Source organism: Salvelinus sp. IW2-2015, unplaced genomic scaffold, assembly GCF_002910315.2.
Source record: "Salvelinus sp. IW2-2015 unplaced genomic scaffold, ASM291031v2 Un_scaffold2289, whole genome shotgun sequence".
Classification (NCBI taxonomy): domain Eukaryota; kingdom Metazoa; phylum Chordata; class Actinopteri; order Salmoniformes; family Salmonidae; genus Salvelinus; species Salvelinus sp. IW2-2015.
Genome location: NW_019943615.1, coordinates 84333 through 105607, shown reverse-complemented (window position 1 = coordinate 105607; position 21275 = coordinate 84333). Strand labels below are relative to the sequence as shown.

Here is a 21275-nt window from a genome sequence, read left to right as displayed (position 1 = left end):
TGATAGACAATTTTTTCACCTCTTCCACACYGACTTTACAGAATTCAAAAAGTACAATTCTTGTCTTTCATAATTTGGTCTGATATACTTGGATGTGTAGTGTCAGCGTTTGTTCCTGGCATGTCATCCCCAAGTTTGCTTATCTTGCCAATGAAAAAGTCATTAAAGTAGTTGGCAATATCAGTGGGCTTTGTGATTAATGAGCCATTTGATTCAATGAATGTGGCAGTCTACAGGAAATCACGGACACCGAGGTCACACTTCCAGACAAACTAAAACACCTTCTGTGCCCGGTTTGAGGATAACAGTGCCACCATCGTGGCCTGCTAACAAAGACTGCGCCCCCCCTCCCTCTTCTCTGTGGACGATGTGAGTAAAACATTTAAACGTGTAACCCTCGCAAGGCTGCTGGCCCAGACGACATCACTAGCCGTGTCCTCAGAGCATGCGCAGACCAGCTGGCTGGTGTGTTTACGGACATATTCAATCACTCCCTATCCCAGTCTGTTGTCCCCACATGCTTCAAGATGGCTACCATTGTTCCTGTACCCAAGAAGGCAAAGGTAACTGAACTAAATGACTACCTCCACGTAGCACTCACCTCTCTCATCATGAAGTGCTTTGAGAGACTAGTCAAGGATCATATCATCTCCACCTTACCTGTCACCCTAGACCCACTTCAGTTTGCATATCGCCCTGTACAATTGGGTCCATGACTGACGGGCCGCCACCAGGTGGTGAAGGTAGGAAACATCTCCACTTCGCTGACCCTCAACACTGGGGCCGCACATGCTCAACCCCCTCCTGTACTCCCTGTTCACACATGACTGCGTGGCGATGCACACCTCCAACTCAATCATCAAGTTTGCAGACAACAGAAGTAGGCTTGATTACCAACAACGACGAGACAACCTACAGGGAGGTGGTGAGGGCACTCACAGTGTGGTGTCAGGAAAACAACCTCTCACTCAATGTAAACAAAACAAACGAGATGATCGTGGACTTCAGGAAACAGCAGAGGGAGCACCCCCCTATCCACATCGAAGTGACAGCAGTGGAGAAGGTGGAACGTTTTAGGTTTCTCTGCATACACATCACGGACAAACTGAAATGGTCTACCCGCGCAGACAGTGTGGTGAAGGCGCAATAGCGCCTTTAAAATTGTTAAACATTTTGGATAGGCTTCCACAAGCTTCCCACAATAAGTTGGGTGAATTTTGGCCCATTCCTCCTGACAGAGCTGGTGTAACTGAGTCAGGTTTGTCGGCCTTCTTGCTTGTACATGCTTTACCAGTTCTGCCCACAAATTTTCTATAGAATTGAGGTCAGGGCTTTGTGATGGCCACTCCAATACCTTGACTTCATTGACCTTAAGCATACTTCCAAAGTTGTGGCAAAATGGCTTAGAGTCATTGTACATTTGGAAGACCCATTTGCAACCAAGCTTTAACTTCCTGACATTTCTCCAAAAAGTAAGATCTTTGTCCCCATGTGCAGTTGCAAACCGTAGTCTGGCTTTTTTTATGGCGGTTTTGGAGCAGTGGTTTCTTCCTTGCTGAGCAGCCTTTCAGGTTATGTTGATATAGGACTCGTTTTTACTGTGGATATAGATACTTTTGTACCCGTTTCCTCAAACATCTTCACAAGGTCCTTTGCTGTTGTTCTGGGTTGTTCTAGGAGACAGAACGCGTCTCCTTCCTGAGTGGTATGACGGCTGCGTGGTCCCATGGTGTTTATACTTGCATACTATTGTTTGTACAGATGAACGTGGTACCTTCAGGCATTTGGAAATTGCTCCCAAGGATGAACCAGACTTGTGGTCTCCAATGTTTTTTCTGAGGTCCTGGCTGATTTCTTTTGATTTTCCCATGATGTCAAGCAAAGAGGCACCGAGTTTGAAGGTAGGCCTTGAAATACATCCACAGTACACCTCCAATTGACTCAAATAATGTCAATTAGCCTATCAGAAGCTTCTAAAGCCATGACATCGTTTTCTGGAATTTTCCAAGCTGTTTAAAAGCACAGTCAACTTAGTACATGTAAACTTCTGACCCACTGGAATTGTGATACAGTGAATTATAAGTGAAATAATCTGTCTGTAAACAATTGTTGGAAAAATTACATGTGTCATGCACAAAGTAGATGTCCTAACCGACTTGCCAAAACTATAGTTTGTTAACAAGAAATTTGTGGAGTGGTTGAAAAACTAGTTTTAATGACTCCAACCTAAGTGTATGTATCTTTCTCTTCTCTCTCTCTCTCTCTCTCTCTGCGATAGGACCATGCCTCAGGACTACCTGGCATGATGACTCCTTGTTGTCCCCAGTCCACCTGCGCTGCTGCTGCTCCAGTTTCAACTGTTCTGCCTGCGGCTATGGAACCCTGACCTGTTCACTGTGATTACTATTATTTGACCATGCTGGTCATTTATGAACATCTTGGCCATTCTGTTATAATCTCCACCGGCACAGCCAGAAGAGGACTGGCCACCCCTCATAGCCTGGTTCCTCTCTAGGTTTAAGCCTTTCTAGGGAGTTTTTCCTAGCCACCGTGCTTCTACACCTGCATTGCTTGCTGTTTGGGGTTTTAGGCTGGATTTCTGTACAGCACTTTGATATATCAGCTGATGTAAGAAGGGCTATATAAATACATTTGATTTGAAATAAATTTGATGTAAACTTTCAACTTCAACTGTAGATGGAAACAGATAAGTCTGAGACTTCTGGGTAAAACACTGGGGTAAATCCTGTATGGAAATGCACCACTTGTCAGGTCAGGGAGTCTGGAAAAAACTCCTGGCCCCAACACCACAATCTAAGGGAGATGGTCTGCTAGAATCTTTGAGATGTGACACCAGATTATTCTGTATTGTGAATGGAGACAGGTGTCGGTGACTCCATAGGATGTGCTGTCCCTTTTCAATGAGTTGTGTCTTTGAAATGCACTTTGAGGCACGTTCTGGCTGCCTCGGAGTCTGCTGACCACGGCCAGTGTTTTTTCTGTTCACCTTTTACAGGAGTTGTTTTTATTCATTTGGAGGAGATGCTTTTATTGGCTAAAGACTCAGGAACCTGCATGGAAACTTTCAATAACACTTCAAGCTGTGCCTTCACTTCAAGGGGCCTCTACCGTTACTACAAGATTCCACCATTTAAACAGCTGAAGGTATTATTTAGCCCAGACATTCTCAACAGCTGAGGCACCACGTCATGTTTTCTGCACCTTGAAGGGTAGATAGTACTCTCACACAGGAATACTATGAAGAGTAAAATAGATTGTCAACCTTGAATTTGACCATAAATATACAAGTAATTTCACCACATGATGCATTTCATTTTAAGTGAGTGACGAAGACATAAAATGTATGTCTCACTATTTCTAATGAAAGGCAAACGTTGAAAAGCAAGGGAAAACATTTGAAAGACTTCAACCATACTCATGTATTTGTAAGTGTGCCTTGGGACTATCTGGGTAGCTAAGTTGCTCAAAGAATTCAGACTTAAGCGTGGCAGCCAGGATCTCATTTAAGTGAAACCTAGGAACGCAAACCTTAGCAGAACGCCTATTACTATTGGGATAGAGGGCTGAGTCTGGCGTTTGGAGCTTTCCATCAGNCTATTGGGATAGAGGGCTGAGTCTGGCGTTTGGAGCTTTCCATCAGTGGCAGTTGCATAGAATTACACAATGCTGTCCATTCATTGGAGGAGCTGCAACCAAAACACAGGACGCAAGGAAGGAACTTTTGTGTTCATGTATGTGTGTGCGCGCGCACAAGCGTCTCCGTGTGTATTTGAGAGAGACTGCTCCCAACTCTGTAATTTCCTTCGGTATAATAAGCTATTATAGAATGGCTTCATTCCATATGTCACAAACAAAAACAAGGATCAAGCCCTGGTTTAGCTCCCCACAGTAATTACACTGTGTCCCCATATAGAAATAGGCACAGTGAGTGCAGTTAAATCCCACTCTGTACCATTCCAATACTTACAGCAGAAGCACCCATTCATAAAAAACACCATGTGTAATCAGAAACAACCAGGAGTTAGCATTGGACTTTAAAACAGCAGTCATAACAGTGCCCAAGACACAACAAATCAAATTGTCATGGGTTACCAAACCCCCCCCCCCCCCAAAAAAAAATAAATAAAGGGCCCTGGAAGGCAGAGTAGCCAGGTAATGTTAATAGTTACTTCTTAGTTCAATATCTTTCAGGTGTGTGTTGAGGCGCTTCAAGCGCTAGCTCCCCCTTTCTCTGACAAACTGCTCCCATGTGGCATGCACCATGCGCTCTGGCTGGAGATCTAAGGTCACGTGTGTACATAGAAGCAGGGTGTCAGGAAGATATGAGGTCTGCGGTCTCCCTGCCACGGCCATGCAGAGGTCTCAGGGCTGCTGCTAAGAACTCTTGGAGGCCTTACTCCACATAACACAGAATTGACTTTTGGACCAGAACCCGGGGTGCAACAGCATCTGTGTTTGCAGAGTGATCAGAAACTAGAGGGCTGAATGGATGTTTTGTTCCCTGGTTGTTTTTTGTGGTGACTTTAAAAAACGCCTCTATCCAGGCTTCACATGTTCCAAGGGGCTTGCAGGTTATACACAGGGTGGCTCCTTCTCCCTCCTACCCGGCTCCCTTCTCCCTGCACACAGCCTCACATTGTCCAGCATGAGCTCAACAGGCCCACAGGGCTCAGTAACTCCAGATGAATGCTCTTACCAGGCCTGTTAGTTTGTTGGCTTTGCTGTCAGAAATTAGGGAAGTCGTTGTTTCACACCAAACAAAAACAAGCAGTGAGTAAAACAAACCAACACACCTCTCCCACAACGCTTCACATGCGGGTCCTGGGGCCCTTTGAGCAGTGCTTTGGTTCCACTCTAAAGACATGATACATCTGTGACTATAATCCACCACTCGCTCAGAGAGATGAGTCAATGTGGAATGTTCATTTGACACTCCTTATTACATAGGTTGCCTAGCAACAACAGCTGTTGTGCAGCACTCCGTGACATGTGTATCAAGTCATCCTGTACACATCTAAGCATAATCTCATTGACTTCCTTTTCTTACTTGGAAAAAATTTAAAAAAGGAAAGTACCATAAAAAGGCAATACAAATGTAAAGCAATACATGCGGATAATAACAACATGCTGACAATGCCACCCTGACTCCTCCTGAGTCAGGCTGAGCTAATTCTGGCCAATCTCAGGCTCTCAGCCAGCCAGATGGAAGGGAGGATGAAAGAAACACAGACCAGGGAGACAGACTCTAATCCCCTCATCAGAGAGCAGCTCAACAGGGTGGAGAGAAGAGGGGTGGAGAGAAGTGGAGAGGAGAAAGGAGAAGTGGGGTAGAGAAGGGAGAAGAGGGGTGGGGAGGGGAGGAAAGACAGAGGAGGATACAGGGCAGCCTACATGGCCCCAGAAGGCTCCAAGGAGACGTTCTCCAAAAGCCACCTCAGTGTGTTTGTCAATGGTGTTACCATACACATACAGCCGTTTGGTTTTCTGGGAGAGGACATGCTACATGGCATTTTTACTCATCCAAAATAAAGGATTATCTAGTGTCATTGCCAGCATGTTTGCTCTCATACTCACATAATGGGATTGAACTCTGATAATCATGTAGACTAACAAGAGATTTTTATTTTATTTTTATATATATATTTTTTAGGAACAGCTATACTGACAGCAGAGGCATTCCATTCCACAGTGAATTACCAGTGAAATCCTCTTAGAAACTAATCCACTGTAGTGGTGAGGCAGAGTTGAGTTGGAGGATTACCATGCTAGATGGCTGGTATYTAGCCTCAGGTTCAATTCAAGAGTCAACACCATGTCAATTTATATAGTGTTCATACATCAACAGTGTCCATTTGTTCAGAAAGCTTATATCACAAACCTTCTTGGCGCTCTGGGGCCCAGCCTCGTCAAAGCGGAACCTGATGATTCGGAAATCCTTGCAGTAAAGGATGAGCTCGGTGGGATTAAACTTCAGCTTYTGGTTGGAACACAGAACCTTCTGCTTCCCCTTAGCATCGTTCACTGAGAGGAACAAACATAAAACAAAGACCAGGGGCGAGACAGTGCTTATTAGGGCTAATGGATAGTCAAATAGTAACAGTAGTAGCCTGGTCCCAGGTCTGTAGGACTAATGTTTTTTTTAGAAGACTTGGGCTAAAGCACATACAGTAAAGATCTGGGACAACGCTAGTATAGGTGTGGGGTAATGTACATGTGGGAAGTGTGAAGCTGAGTGACCAAAGATTCCACAGAAAAACTGATTATCTATGTCTCCACAGAGCTTCAGAGAAATTCAACCAAGTAGGAACTGAAATTGATCCACCAGACCTCAGCTGTCTAAAAACAAATGAGGAACCTCATTCTTCATGTTCGGATGACCCTTTATGGGATAATACTCTAAATATAATACAGAATAATATTTTTCAGAGGTTCCTCGAGTATTACATATGGTAAAACATCTTCCACAAGACTCAACTGTTTATTTCACCCTCTAAAATATACTGAACAAAGTTATAAAACACAACATGTAAAGTGTTGGTCCCATTTTTCATGAGATTAAATAAAAGAGCCTAGAGATTTTTCATACGCACAAAAAACGTATTTCTCAAATTTTGTACACAAATTTGTTTACATCTCTGTTAGTGAGTATTTCTCCTTTGCCAAGATAATCCATCCACTTTATAGGTGTGGCATATTAAGAAGCTGATTAAACAGCATGATCAATACACAGGTGCAACTTGTGCTGGGGACAATAAAAGAACACTAAAATGTGCAGTTGTCACAACACCACAGATGTTTCAAGTTGACAGTGTGTGCAATTGGCATACTGACTATAGTAATGTTGTCGTGGAAAATTACTAAATTAGACATACTATGCTGTTTTTACTTAGATAATTGTCCATTGTTATATGCTAGTGGGTTTTTTCCCTGATGCAGGCTTGTTGTCTTGTGGGACTTAGTTATAAGTCTGGGCATGCAGATAAGAGCTGGGTGTGACTGCAGTATGTGGCATCCCGTTTGTACTATCTGTAGGAACTCCTCTGTATGGAAACATGCAGGAAGGAACAGACAATAGTGGCAACGTCAGCTATCTTAATCTACAGAGACAAACTAAACGCCTTTTATACACCATGTTCCTCACCCCTGATTGCACACATCTGCTAACTGCCACATAGACAATGAGGTTGGACTTTCCTATAAAAGCTGAGAGCCAACTCGGTTTGTAGAGCTTTCAACTCTGACTATTCTTAGTGATGGTTGATTGCTTCATTTTTGCAAATCTAAGAATAAAATTGTTGTTTGAAAGAATCTGCAGTCTCTCTTCCTATAGAATTTATCTGACAATTTGGCGACAAGGATGGGATGGCTAACTCCGCTTGCTGATTGCTCCCGAGGAGACCGAGGTTGCGTTAGACATGGCAGGGAGCCCCACACTCCGACTAAGCGGAGCAGAAAAGGGACACTCTCGGACCGGCAGGGAGCGTGAGTGGATTTGCCATTCCAAACAGACAAAATAAATTAAGGGTGAGACTGATTTTCTTAAACGCAACCTCCGATAGGGGAAAGTTCTGGGAACTTATAAAAACCTGTTCTAAGAACTTTTAGAAAATCCTGTTCTCTGAATAGGTCACGTGTTGGATGCCAGGACAGAGTCCTGATGAAAGTGATTCCAGAATAAGATCCTGAGGTACTATAGCGATACCAGGACAAAGTCATGAAGAAATATGCCATGGGTTACGATCGTAAGATATAAATGCATGAGCATGTCATTCCAGGACAGGGACCGGAGGTAGATTTTTTATATATATATATATATATATATTTCAAAAAAGTCATACCAGCTATAACTTTAAACCTTACACTGAAATTTGCATAGGAGAAACTACCATGTTGCTACAAAATGTAAAATTACATAGTAATTAAAAAATATTTTGATGGAGAAGAAATAACTCATTTTAAAATTATATCAAAGGAAGACATTCCTAACCAAATACTGTTTGTTTTGTGTGTATGTTTCCTGAGTGTGTGTATTGATGAGAGATGTATATGATGGACCCTAATTTTGGTAATATGTGTTGTCAACAGCAGTTATATTTGAAGCGTGACACTGGTATAAGACATTAGGTCTTCCATATTCTCCAGTAGAACATTGGCAGACGCTTCAGTATTAGTTCTAATACAAAGGAATCAAGTGCCGTGACCAACTGAAAGGCACAAATACCAGAACTTCTCTCCTGGGAAGTGGGTAACACTATCTTGGATTTTGTTTTGGCATATATTAAAACCCATGAGTGAGAAAATCTAAACTCTTGACACCATTGAGAGAGGAGCAGAAATAACAATCATAGAAAAGGTCAACTATAGCAAAGCAATAGAGGCACTAACAGAAGCGCAAGAGCATTCTACCAATTCGGCTCGAATATGGGGAAAAAATCTAAATCATGGATAAAACTGGGTAGCATTTCCCGGCTGACAGCAAAATTCCAATCTAATAAAGAATTCAGAGATGCTATTGTGAACTGGCACAATTTTATTTGATTTATTTAACTAGGCAAGTCAGTTAAGAACAAATTCTTATGTATAATGACAGCCTAGCATTAAAGCAGTATGTACTGGTATGTTAGCTAGTGGGTTAACTGCCTTGCTCAGGGGCAGAATGCCAGATTTTTACCATGTCAGGATTCGATCTAGCAACCTTTCGGTTACTGGCCCAACACTAACCCCTAGGCTACCTGCCACCCCTAAACTGGCTAACAATGACATGAAAGAAAAATCACAAGCTCAATACATCCACGGTTCACTAATCAAGATTAGTATATTTACTCAGCATAACCACACTATGTGTATTAAATTGAGTATGTAGTATGCTTATTGGTCTCAAGATACAAATTCATAATTTAATTATGACAAATGTTAAGAAAATGTTGAGCAATGTTATAAAGTAATGACTTCAAATAAGTTACATTATGTTGGCTGACAATTTGTTAGTTATGCTATCCTTATGAACCGCACAACATTACAGCAGTATGTACCGGTATGTTAGCTAGTTAACGTTACCTAACGTTAATTGGCAACGTATACGTCGGACTTGTCAGGCAGTATATTAACTATAATCTAACTAACTATCCAACGTTTATTAACTTGATTATTCACGTCATTCTTAGCTAAATGGTATAGTTGTTGTACGTTCTCAATGGACATTTAATTCTGGCTATTGTTGCCAGCAGCACAGTTACAGTCACCAACACTTTGAATAACCAGCTCTGCTAGGGTGAGTAAAATGGTTAGAGTGAGGTGTTCTCTTATTTGTGTCTGGAAGTAGCTAACAAGCTAGCCAACTTTAGCCAGTTAGCTTGGGTGCTTGACTACGGTTGTGAGGTCAGAACGCTCAGATCAACCCTGCTCCTAGTCGAGAGCGGGTAGTGTGCGCTCTGAACAGTCTGAATCCAAACACCTGAAGTTGTAAAATAACRAAACTAGTAATTTGCTATGCTAACAAGCTAGCAAGAGGCTGCATAGCAACAGCATCAACTTCCGGTAGACATGCGAAGCTCAACTGAAAGGTTACGGTTTGTTTACAATGTACTAAAATGAACTAATAGCATGAAGTATATAAAAATCAAGTATGTAGTATACAGTATATTATTACGGGTATTTGAACACAGCTTGGGTATGTGAGTATATTGATCAAATATTGATCAAATTGTTGGGCGACGCACAATTGGCCTAGCGTCGTCCGGGTCAGGGAGGGTTTGGCCGGCAGAGATATTCTTGTCTCATCGCGCACTAGCGATTCCTGTGGCGGGCCGGGCGCAGTGCACGCTGACCAGGTCGCTAGGTGTACGATGTTTCCTCCGACACATTGGTGCGGCTGGCTTCCGGGTTGGATGCGCGCTGTGTTAAGCAGCAGTGCGGCTTGGTTGGGTTGTGTTTCGGAGGAYGCATGGCTCTCGACCTTCGCCTCTCCCGAGTCCGTGCGGGAGTTGTAGCGATGAGACAAGACAGTAACGACTAACAATTGGATACCACGAAATTGGGGAGAAAAATAAATAAATAAATAAAAAAAATTAAAATGTGTACATATCTTTTGATGGCAGGTTTGAAACCTGTTATCAAACGGATATTGCGGGTGTAGCGGAAAAAATCTCGACGCATAGTGTGTGGGGCCGTTGGTCATTGGAAAAGCGAGTGTAGAGGCAATAGAGCTTGAAATTGGCAAAAATTACACAAGAAAAGTATTATATTTAGTGGGGTAACGGGAAGAATCGAAAGCTGATTTTGGGGTTGGATAATCCTTGCAAAAAAAAAAAAAAAAAACTGTGGCTATTAGGTAACATATTAAATTTGGCAGTATGTATGGACGAGAGCACGAATGATGTTTACAAATAGTCCAACTTTGTATCACGCCGCATTTAAACAATCCCTAAAGGGTGTAAATTTGAGGGTTCTGTGTTGATACAGTATGTAGATTTGTTATTGGCATAAAACGATGAAGAAAATCAATGTCCACCAGCGTTGTTGCCAGAGAATTGAACGTTAATTTCTCTACCATTCTCTGACAATGTCCACCAATGTCGTTTAGAGAATAATGCAGTATGTCCAACCACACAAAATAAATCACGTGTAACCACGCCAGCCCCTCCACATTCAGCTTCTTCACCTGCGGGATTGTCTAAGGCCAGCCACCCGGACAGCTGATGAAACTGAGGAGCTTTTCTGTCTGTAATAAAGCCTTTTTGTGGGGAAAAACTCATTCTGATTGACTGGGCCAGTGGGTGTACCTGGCTCCCAAATGGGTGGGCCTATGCCCTCCCACGCCCACCCGTGGCTGCGCCCCTGCCCAGTTGTGAAATCCAGTGGTGTAAAGTACTTAAGTAAAAATACTACTTAAGTAGTTTTTTGGGGTATCTGTACTTTACTACTTATATTTTTGACAACTTTTACTWAACAATAGTACAGGAAAATGGTCTAATTCACACGCTTATCGAGACAACATCCCTGGTCATCCCTACTGCCCCTGATCTGGAGGACTCACTAAACACATGCTTTATTTGTAAATGATGTCTAAGGGTTGGAGCTTGCTCCTGGCTATCCGTAAATAAATAAAAAAACAAGAAGGTGGTGCTGTCTGGTTTGCTTAATATAAGGAATTACATTTACTTTTGATACTTWAGGATATTGAAAACCAAATACGTTTAGACTTTTACTAAAGTACGATTTTACTGGGTGACTCTTTTACTTGAGTAATTTTCTATTAAGGTATCTTTACTTTTTTCTCAAGTATGACAATTGGGCCTAATGAATTTATTTCAATTCATTGATTTCCTTATATGAACTGTAATTGTTGCCTGTTGCTTTTATATTTTTGTTCAGTATTTAATGATCTTACAACGAGAAGGGGATGATATGCATGTTTCCATGGCACACCAGGAATCTAGTCTTGGCCTGTGTACCACCACCTGCACACACTTTCACAACCTTACAAGACAAGGATAAGACCTATGCCTCGTCTCTGGTTTGTGGTGGGTGGAGCATTGGGTCAGTGTTTTTGCCAAGCTACGGCTCTCATAAAGGACCTTTGTTGAGGGCGTACTGAGTAGAAAACATTGCTTCATGCTCTATCAGCTCAGCACAAGAGCCCCACGCTCCCAGCCATGTCAGCAGAGAGTGAGGCTATTGAGTTACACAAACAAGAAAAATCAGCCCGGTAGAGGACAGTCAAATAAAACCTAAACACAGACTGAGGTCAGCCAGATGGGACGTGATTGGATCTGAGAGATCCGACCGGTCCCTCAGCCATCAGAAAAAACATTCAAGGGGATTTCAAAGGAGAGCACAACCTGCCCATTGTGCATTCATAATTTAACAGCTGGGTGTAGATGAAGCATTACAGCTGTAGCCATCCAAGTGTGGGGTGTCTGACAAAATCCACTATATTGGTCATAAAGACAGAATCGTGGGGGCAATGTGTTTCATAGGTAATTTATTTTACACAGGCTATAAAAATACAAATAAACATCACCTGTCAGGAACCTAAACTGCTCTTTATTTCTGGACTAAAGGGACTGCCAGTGTCATATGAGTAGGCTACTTTACACTGAGAGTTATATTTTGGTGGAGATTTCTGTTTGAGTTTGTTTGCCATCTCGTCACCATGGTTAGCATAATAACACATGGTCTTACCTGTCACCACCTGCTCAACACACGCCAGGGGAACATCGTGCTCTCCAAGCAGCCGGTTGGAAACCTGGAACCTCTGAGAGAACAACACAGAGATCAACATGGTGAGGAGTGGAGGTACCTGGGGAAAAAAGCACACAATAGTTCCAGGGAGACCAGAGTTTTAACTGGAGCAGAGTGGGACTGCACCACATGTTATCAACAGCTGAGAGGAGAACATTTGAACCATCTGGAATTGCTCTGCCAGGAACACTGATGATGATGATGCTGTTGTTTTTGTATTTCAGTGAAATGTAATGATTAACATGGAATCAGCTGATGAATGGAGATCATTGACAACTTTTGAGCAATCTGTGAATCTAAAAGTTACCCCATTTGCACTGAAAGGCAAATCCACACTATTGCAATCAATGACATCAAGGCTAAATGTCCAAGAGTAGTGCAATCCTTCCATGATTCCTATAAACTTTTGTTTCTCAAGTAAACAGATCTGGGATGACTCACTTAAGTTGTTTAAGAGGGTGAAGGCATCAAAATAGCTTAACATAAAACAGGTGTTCTAAAAGCAACAGGGTGGAAGTCACATAAAACATCGGACACTGGAAGAAAGACGGCAGTTCCTAGAAACCTTTTTGTTGATGGGTATTTTACAACAGACAACAGGCCTATCCCACATGTTGCTTATCGTGTGACAAGCTTGACCACACTTCTCCAATAAACTCAGGTGTGATCATGTAGGGTCAGTCTCCCGCGGACACAGATTAAGACTAGTCGTGGACTAAAAATACATTTGAATGGAAATGGTCTGGATTAATCCGTGTCTGGGTAACCAGCCCATAGAGCTACGGTCATTTTTGGGAGAGAGGCACACAGAGTGCACCACAGGAGGTTGGTGGCACCATAATAGTGGAGGACGGGGCTCGTGGTAATGGCTGGAGCGGATTCAGTGGAATGGTACAAATACATCAAACACACGGTTTCCATGTGATGCCATTCCATTCGCGCTGTTCCAGTTATTATTATGAGCCATCCTCCCTCAGCAGCTTCACTGGAGTGCACTCACATTGAAAACATACCTGCATGGGGAGGGCATCAATGGGTGACGAAGGAAACCTTGAAGTTGGTGCATATCAGCTTCCCCCACAGGTCACCATGGCTGCTATCTGCTCCGATGCACTTTCCTCACAAAGCTCACTTCGTTCACCACAATCTCCCCTGAGGATGACAAACAGGAAGTAACATGAACTATGACATTTAGGTTCAAAGAAAAGAGGTAGAAAACATAGGCCTAAAAGGGACATAAATAGAAGGTGAGTGTTAACCACACAGTTATTTTTAAGTCTTATAGCGATGAAACAAAACAGGGACAGATGGGCTGAGTAATATGACATAAATGAAGCTTGGGAAAATGTGCTATGGAAGTGGAATGATCACGTACTAAACTGTCTATCTCCTAGTCTCATTCAGGCTTCTGCCATCCAGCCAGAGGCATCCTGTTACGCTGCTGGAGAGTGATCTGTGCATTTCTTCCTCTCAGGCCCTCGAATTGGCTCTAATGATCCCACATTCCAGTCTGAGGCATTGGGTCAGGGTGATGGAAATACCTGTCAAAGAATAGCTAGAACGCATCATGACAGAGGAGGTCACACAACACTCTCTGTTACCTAACTTATAGGCCTAGTAGCCCGTTGTGACCTCTACTCTTTAACCCTCTTTGGTCAGTAGCATCTAGGACACACCACAAAAACCCACAGCCTGCAACCTGGTGTCTGAACTCAAGAGGATTACCTCCATTTACAGGACTTCTCTCCTCCTCACAAACAGATGTTTTTAATTACCTCCATAGCCCAGATGCACACGCTCCAAGAGGTATTTATTTTCAATATAAAAAGAGCTCATGATGAGTCACATACACTGCTGACTGTTTCTACTCCAGGATCTTCTCGCTCTCTGGCCATTTCAGTGGGAGTTCAGACTCAGCCCATGCACTACAGGCTGCCAGGGAAACCCCATGAGCCAGAGAATGGGGATCAGGTGGCCTAGCTGTCCTCCTCCTGGGGAAATGATCTGCCATTAGGAGAACTGAGAACCCAGCATATGGATCGAGGTCCTCCTCTCAAGTTTTACATCCAGATCAAAACCCTCTTCATCAAAGACCGGTGTACCCAGTCCTAAACTAGGCCGTAACTTTCTAGACTAAACCATGAATGTTGAATTTTATTGATGTTGCCGTTTCCTGTGTCACTGAACCTAAGAGGTCTGACGGTAATGAGCTCACAAAATCGCAGGCAACTTTGATGGACATGAATGTTTATGACAAAACCGTTGTCTCTCTCAAACATTTGAAATCTAAACAATGACCAGTTCAATGAATGCAGCTGCTGCCTTTGCATAGTGCAAAATTCTGGCATTTCATGATAGATTAAGCATGAATTTACCAATGTATGAAGTGAAGACCTAAAGTAGAAAGACTGTATGATAGACTAGTACATGAATGCAGTGCAGTTGTGATTCCCTCTCATTTTATATCGTGGCAGTATGGTTGTGAGTGACACTGCAGCGTCGCTAGACTATAGCCAGCCCATCCATAACAGCTGGAGCTGCTTTGCAGAGGGTTACCGTAGGACAGGCAGGGGACAGCCAAAGAACCAGGCCCAGCACTGCAAACAGGATCCTCAAATGTCAAAATGACAGCTTTTCCTCAGTCAGCGTGAGCTTAACCCTTCAGCACAACTATAATCTGTCACTTTCTATTTAGCTGGTTTTTTTGATGCAAACGTTATATACACTGCATTGTCTATGAGCAAATTAGAGCCTGACCGTACATCCAAATTAGAGCCTGACCGTACATCCAAATTAGAGCCAATTAGAGCTGACCGTACATCCAAATTAGAGCCTGACCGTACATCCAAATTAGAGCCTGACCGTTACATCCAAATTAGAGCCTGACCGTACATTCCCAAATTAGAGCCTGACCGTACATCCAAATTAGAGCCTGACCCCCACCCCCCTGAACCGTACATCAATAAGAGGCCGGACCGTACATCCAAATTAGAGCCTGACCGTACATCCAAATTAGAGCCTGACCGTACATCCAAATTAGAGCCTGACCGTACATCCAAATTAGAGCATGACCGTACATTGATATAAAGATGGAGTACAAAGTGGAATGAAATGCTGACTTCCAGGTGAATCTTGCACTGTGTAGGCTACTCCTTGTACAGTAATCCCTCGTTTATCGCGGGGGTTACGTTCCGAAAATGACCCGCGATAAGTGAAATCCGCGAAATAGAAAACTTTTTTTTTTTTTTACAATTAGCAACTATTACATGTATACAAATACAGTGACTCACGTGTAGGCCGTTTCGTCGACATTATGGGTTTAGGAGATGTTCGAAATTACAAGATAATTTGGCCAACTTAATGTAAATTTGCCAAGCTGTTTTATGTACGTACACATAACTGCACGAGACGACAAAATGATAGCACAATTCGTAGCATGTTTTGATACAAGAAGCGGGAGTGAGTTTTTAGCGAATCAGAATGCAGAGCACAATGCACCAAAAAAAAAAAAAAAATGCATTATGAAAATCCGCGAAATAGCGAATCCGCGATAAGTGAACCGCGAAGTGGCGAGGGATCACTGTATAGGACGAATAAACAAATGTGAACATGTTACTTACACATTTTGCCCAAGGCTAGGTGTATTTGTTCTTGCCTGTAATTCATGTAAAACATTGTTTACAAGCTACATTATACGACCCATGTCACTGCATTACAAGTTATTTAATGTATGCACAAGAATGTAACAATAAAACGTTATGGCCTGTGAGTCTTATTGAAGACGGGGAGTGGGGATAGTAAGGTGGAGATCTACTGTCATGTTTCTCAGAATGGATTAAGATCAGACAAGGAACAGAGAGAGAGACTGAAGAAATAGGTTGCCGCTCTTGTAATTGTGGGACAAGTCAGCAAGCGCCCACCATCACCCCCATCCATCACTACCGTGTTCACTTCCAAAGCTGGGTCTAATAATCTGCAGGCTTGCTGAGTTAACAACTCTTTTGTGGAGGCAGAATGCTGACGGGTCTGACACAAGAATACAGTACAGCCACACACAGCCTGGACTGCAGCCTTTAACCCCCACTGGACAGCAACTCTGCCAGTAAGTAACCTGGGTTACCACAACATCTAACAAACAGTCATGTGGTCATGTCATCAACCGCTTACATCATAGCACTCTCTGTTTATCACAGAGTTGGCTAGTTTCAGTGCCTATTCAGATAAATGTCAGTTGGCCAAGGTCGTGGTCTATCATGTGACCAGTGGTAACACAGATCCAGAAGAATCACAAGGCCTATCCTGTGTGTGATTGGCATGTCAAAAACATGTATATCATGTAACCATACTGGAGGAAACAAACGCTTCCTTGGATGAGGTTCTCCTTTTTGACTAAGTCCACAAACCCCTAAATCGAATAGGGCTATTAATGTGATCAGACCTGCCAACTGACCCAACTAACCACAACCTGGCTTTGCTTCCTGGGGTTTTGTAGCTTTCAAAGCAGGCCGCCTGTGTTTGTGTACAGCACCTAGCAGACCAGATCACAGTTTGGACAGCTGGTGGCGAGGGACACAGGCTCAGAGACACAACATGGTCTCTGTATACAGTGATTATCACAATCCCCTCTGAGTCACACGAGACTAGGGAGAAATTCCTCAGTTACAACACAAAGACGGCAGTTAAAGGGACAGATATGCGTCAGCATTCCACCTGTACAATAGTAGAGTACAGTGCGCCAGTAACACCATCACATACCATCTACTGCATCTTGATGTAAATAAATGTATCACTAGCCACTTTAAATAATGTTCTCATACCCTACATTACTCATCTCATATGTATATACACTGTACTCTATACCATCTTGCCTATGCCGTTCGGCCATCACTCATTTATATATTTTTATGTACATATTCGTATTAATTCCTTTACACTTGTGTGTATAAGGTAGGTGTTGTGAAATTGTTAGGTTATATTACTTGTTAGATATTACTGCATGGAAGCACAAGCATTAGAAGCAAGCATTAGAAGCAAGCAAGCAACTAGAAGCACAAGCATTTCGCTACACTTGCATTAACACCTGCTAACCATGTGTATGTGACAAATAAATTTGATTTGACATTGTTGATGGATAGCGATAAGACATGTCATTTTGAGAAACTCATGACTTTGCCCACATTAGCCTAGGTTGTGTGATTAACGGAGCAGAACTCTCGTGCTGACAAACTAAGTGGTGAAGAGAGACGGAGGACAGCATTAGTACGAGGCCAGAGAGGTGAGAATGTGTTTGGGAGTACAGAGAGTGCGCTTTGCCTCATGCAAACACCACTGCCAGGCACATTTTTCCACCGCCTCAGGAGAGGCCTTAGCTCACATTCTCCTACTGAGAAAACAACAGTGGGACATCTATTAAAGTACCTGTCTAACTATCATTACAGATGCCTACAGTTCAGATGAATGTGTGTCATGAAGGTGACAGTGTGTCAGCGAGGAGCCTAAACAAGACAGTCAATGTTGGTCGTCTATATTTGCACACCCATACACACACTCCAGAAACACACGTCACATACAAAGAGAGAGAGTAGGAGAGAGAGAAAGCGAGTGGGGGACGAGAGAGAGAACTACGCCTAGAGGAGGAGAAAAATAAAAATATTCAGAGAGAAGAGGGAGAATCACAACCAGACAGTTCACTAATTAGAGCTGGGCAGCCAGCAAAGGACCAGCCAGGGATGAAGAGAGAATCTGAGGAGGACAGAGAGATAAACAGAGAGCTACAGAAATGAAAGGGGTAGGACAGATGAACAGAGAGAGAGAGAGGGGAAGATAGAAGAGAGAGGACAGTTGAGATGATTTGTTGAGTTAGCCCCACTGTGGTCCTCTGTCTGGTCAGTGTGGTGTGGACTTGAATGGATCATTCAATCAGAGACCCCTTTGAATGGGTCACATTCAAGTCGCATAGCAACACTGCCGAGGAGATGGGAAGCCCACAAACAAAGCCAAAGTCTCTCCATTCAGGGCCACCTTCAGAGCCATGAACTAAAGATCAGAACATAGGCCATGGTGTAAAATCAAACCTGAGATTCAATGTAGGCTAAACTGTTTGTAGTCCAGTTGAGGGAGAGGAGGTGACTACCTTATTTTGTAAAGCAAGGCCAGGTGGCATTGCGTGAGGGTGTCATGTTTACTTTCACTGCCAGCATTCATTTAAAGACACTGGCAGAACCCAGCAATAACACTAGCTAAACCTCCAGTCAAAGAACAGCGGCTATCCCTCTATAAAACATACCAGCATCTTAAAAGGATCAGCTGAAATAGAGCAGAGAAATAGAAAAGAGTAGAAGTATACAACCAAAGCAGGGCTATACAGTGCACCTGTTTTACTCACATATGCGCCCAAATATTTTACTGTGCGATCCTAAAAATGAAAGATCCTAGCATTATTACATAGAATATTTTTCATTGCGCTCCTAAATTCCTTTGTGTATGCAAACATAGAGCCCTGCAAAGCAGAGAAAATAGCAATAAAGTACAACGTTTTGGTTTTATTTCAGCAGCGTAAAAAAAAAAAAACATGCTAWKTGCTTCTAGAATGAGGGAAGGTCTATCCTCTGTTGCTTAATTATAAGGAGTGAACGCCTCAAAGGGAAATTAGTCCCACAGCACAACCTCTGGTTCATTACTTTTCCTTAGACTCAGATATAGGCCTAATGATACTTCAAGGTTATATGGTCAAGTGTTTCTCTATATTGCTCCATTATATCAGTGAGCTTCTGCCTCCATAACAGCCATGAATGAACCGAAATGCCAAAGAATGTTGTTACACATCCTGGCTTTTTTGGAACAATAGTTTATGGGGGGGCAACATGAATTGAGTGGGAGGGTCATGCCCCCCCCCCCCTTTACACAGTTTGATGAGTGATGGTTAGATACATATACAGAATTTTTATTTTCTTTCTAATGTCTCCTTGTGTATCTTAATATACTGGAGCAAAATGTAATTTGGAGAGGTTGGGTGTCAGTTTAGCTCACACAAACACTGCCAACTTAATGTAAAAAAAAGTCAACAAACCTGAGGCCCTGCCACACATTAAAAACTCATTGGTGGAGAAAAACACACTGTGGTAAATAGCTTTTAGTGACTGATGCCCTATGAACAGGAAATACCCTTGTGAATCTCTTATTGTATTCTCCTTAAGACAGTCATTAACCAACTCGCATCCTCTGAGYTGGGTTTGTGACTGCAAAGGCAGGAAGGAATATATGAACCAGCCCATTGTTAACTAAGGCTAAATTATGCACCATTAGTTGCAGTGATGAAAAGGAGGCCAGGCAGGCACTGCCATGTTGACTTGAAACAGCCCAGAGAAAATAGACTCAGTTGGATTAGATTACCACAGCCTAATGATGTGACAATTAGGGATGCAAATGACCTGTAGGCAAAACCACAAGTGAGGTACACTGACAGAGAACACATTCAAAACAAGAAATTACATTTAGCTGAAGAGATACAGGAGTTTTCACTGGCTGGTCATTTAAATATCAGTCATCTTTTACATTAACATGAGAAGACTAACTGGATGAGATCAGCCTTTACAGGTTATTTTTCAGGAGTGAGATATTTTGATGGGTGGTTTAATTTATGTAGCCTCTACATACTCATAACATAGTTGTTGATTAAATAGGACAGGCAGAGGCAACAAGTTAGCTGTGGCAGAGGGAACTGTAAACTCACCTGGAAGTAACCTGGCCTCTAACTTCTTGATAGGTGTCTGTGGAATTTTTTTCAGTTCAGTCTGCATGAAAAGTAAAACAGAGACCGTTTGTTAGTCTATAATAAGCAAACTAAATGCACAGCATATACAGTAGCTAGTGAATTAACAAGTAATCCTACCTAGCTAACTACTCAGTAGTACAAGTTACAGTATACTGAGGACAAATAACGTAGCTAGTAAAGTAAGGTTACTCACCTGTAAAGGCGGAAGGTAGGATTTAAAGGTTGGTTTCATGGGCTTCACAGAAAACATTATTAATAGCTTGAGTCCAACAACTAAAGTTGATTAATGGATACTCCCAAGACTTCAGTGAGAAAATAATGTCAAAACTTAGCTAACGTCTAAGCTGGATAGCACAACAGCTCAAAAATAAACTGCTGAATATGTCAAGTAGTCAAATACAATCCATTTTTCGAGATAGATTTCTCCATTTGGATCAGGCTGAGATAGCTGGCTGGCTATCCCCTTTCGTGTCAACACACAGCTGTTGTGCTGTGCTGGCGAGCTATGGTTATCCTCCTAGCGAGCTAGTAAGCTAACAGTGCAGTTCGCGGCTAGCAAGCAAGTTTTAGTTCGTGAAACAACTTGGTAGAGCTAGCTATCTAGCAAGCATTCCATTTGCAGAACTTTGCGAACGCCTTGCTGCAGAACGTTGGTTCATTCATTAGCTTGCTGGAGAAGAACTCCACAACGTAAACCCTGATGGCATACAGCAGTGATAACTTTCGAATTTAGCTAGCTAGCAGCATTATATCCAAAGCTTTGCTATCCTTTCGCTTTATAGACACAGCGGCCATGTTTACCTTCGGGAGGAATCAGATACAGACAGGGGAGGAGTTTCGGGGCGGGCTATGTTGCACCCCCAAGTACAGACCTGGGACCAGTTTTAACTGACTGCTTTCCAGACTATACAATTTTGAAAATATAAACGTAGGGGCCTTTTGACCTACAACTGAGGGCATGGGAGAGCCCCATAAAGTGATTTCTCTCGCTCTTGATTCCTCAAGCGTCGTCTGATCCATTCATATGTCGACTTGGGGCTCATTATACACTTTCCCCAATTGATAATCAAATTGATATTGCAAAGATTGCATATCAAAATAAAAAATCCCATTAATTTTATTTATGCAATGTTTATTCAATGTTACATAATAATTAGGCAATCAAACATACAGTATCACACACTATCAGAGAAACATTAAGCACAACTGTAGGACTAAGCACTACCACCATTTAATG

At 42.5% G+C, this 21275-nt stretch overlaps 1 protein-coding gene across 1 annotated transcript in view; it reads right to left on the bottom strand.

Moving 5' to 3' along the window:
• Positions 1-20840, bottom strand: part of LOC111969376 (myotubularin-related protein 10) — a 29314-nt gene extending 8474 nt beyond the window's left edge. Inside the window, 7 exon segments of the mRNA XM_024140818.1 lie at positions 5900-6042; positions 12205-12277; positions 13278-13295; positions 13297-13380; positions 13382-13416; positions 19997-20057; positions 20232-20840. Coding sequence (XP_023996586.1) covers positions 5900-6042; positions 12205-12277; positions 13278-13295; positions 13297-13380; positions 13382-13416; positions 19997-20057; positions 20232-20288 — 471 coding nt within the window. The 5' untranslated portion in view covers positions 20289-20840.
• Positions 20841-21275: the final 435 nt, after the last annotated feature.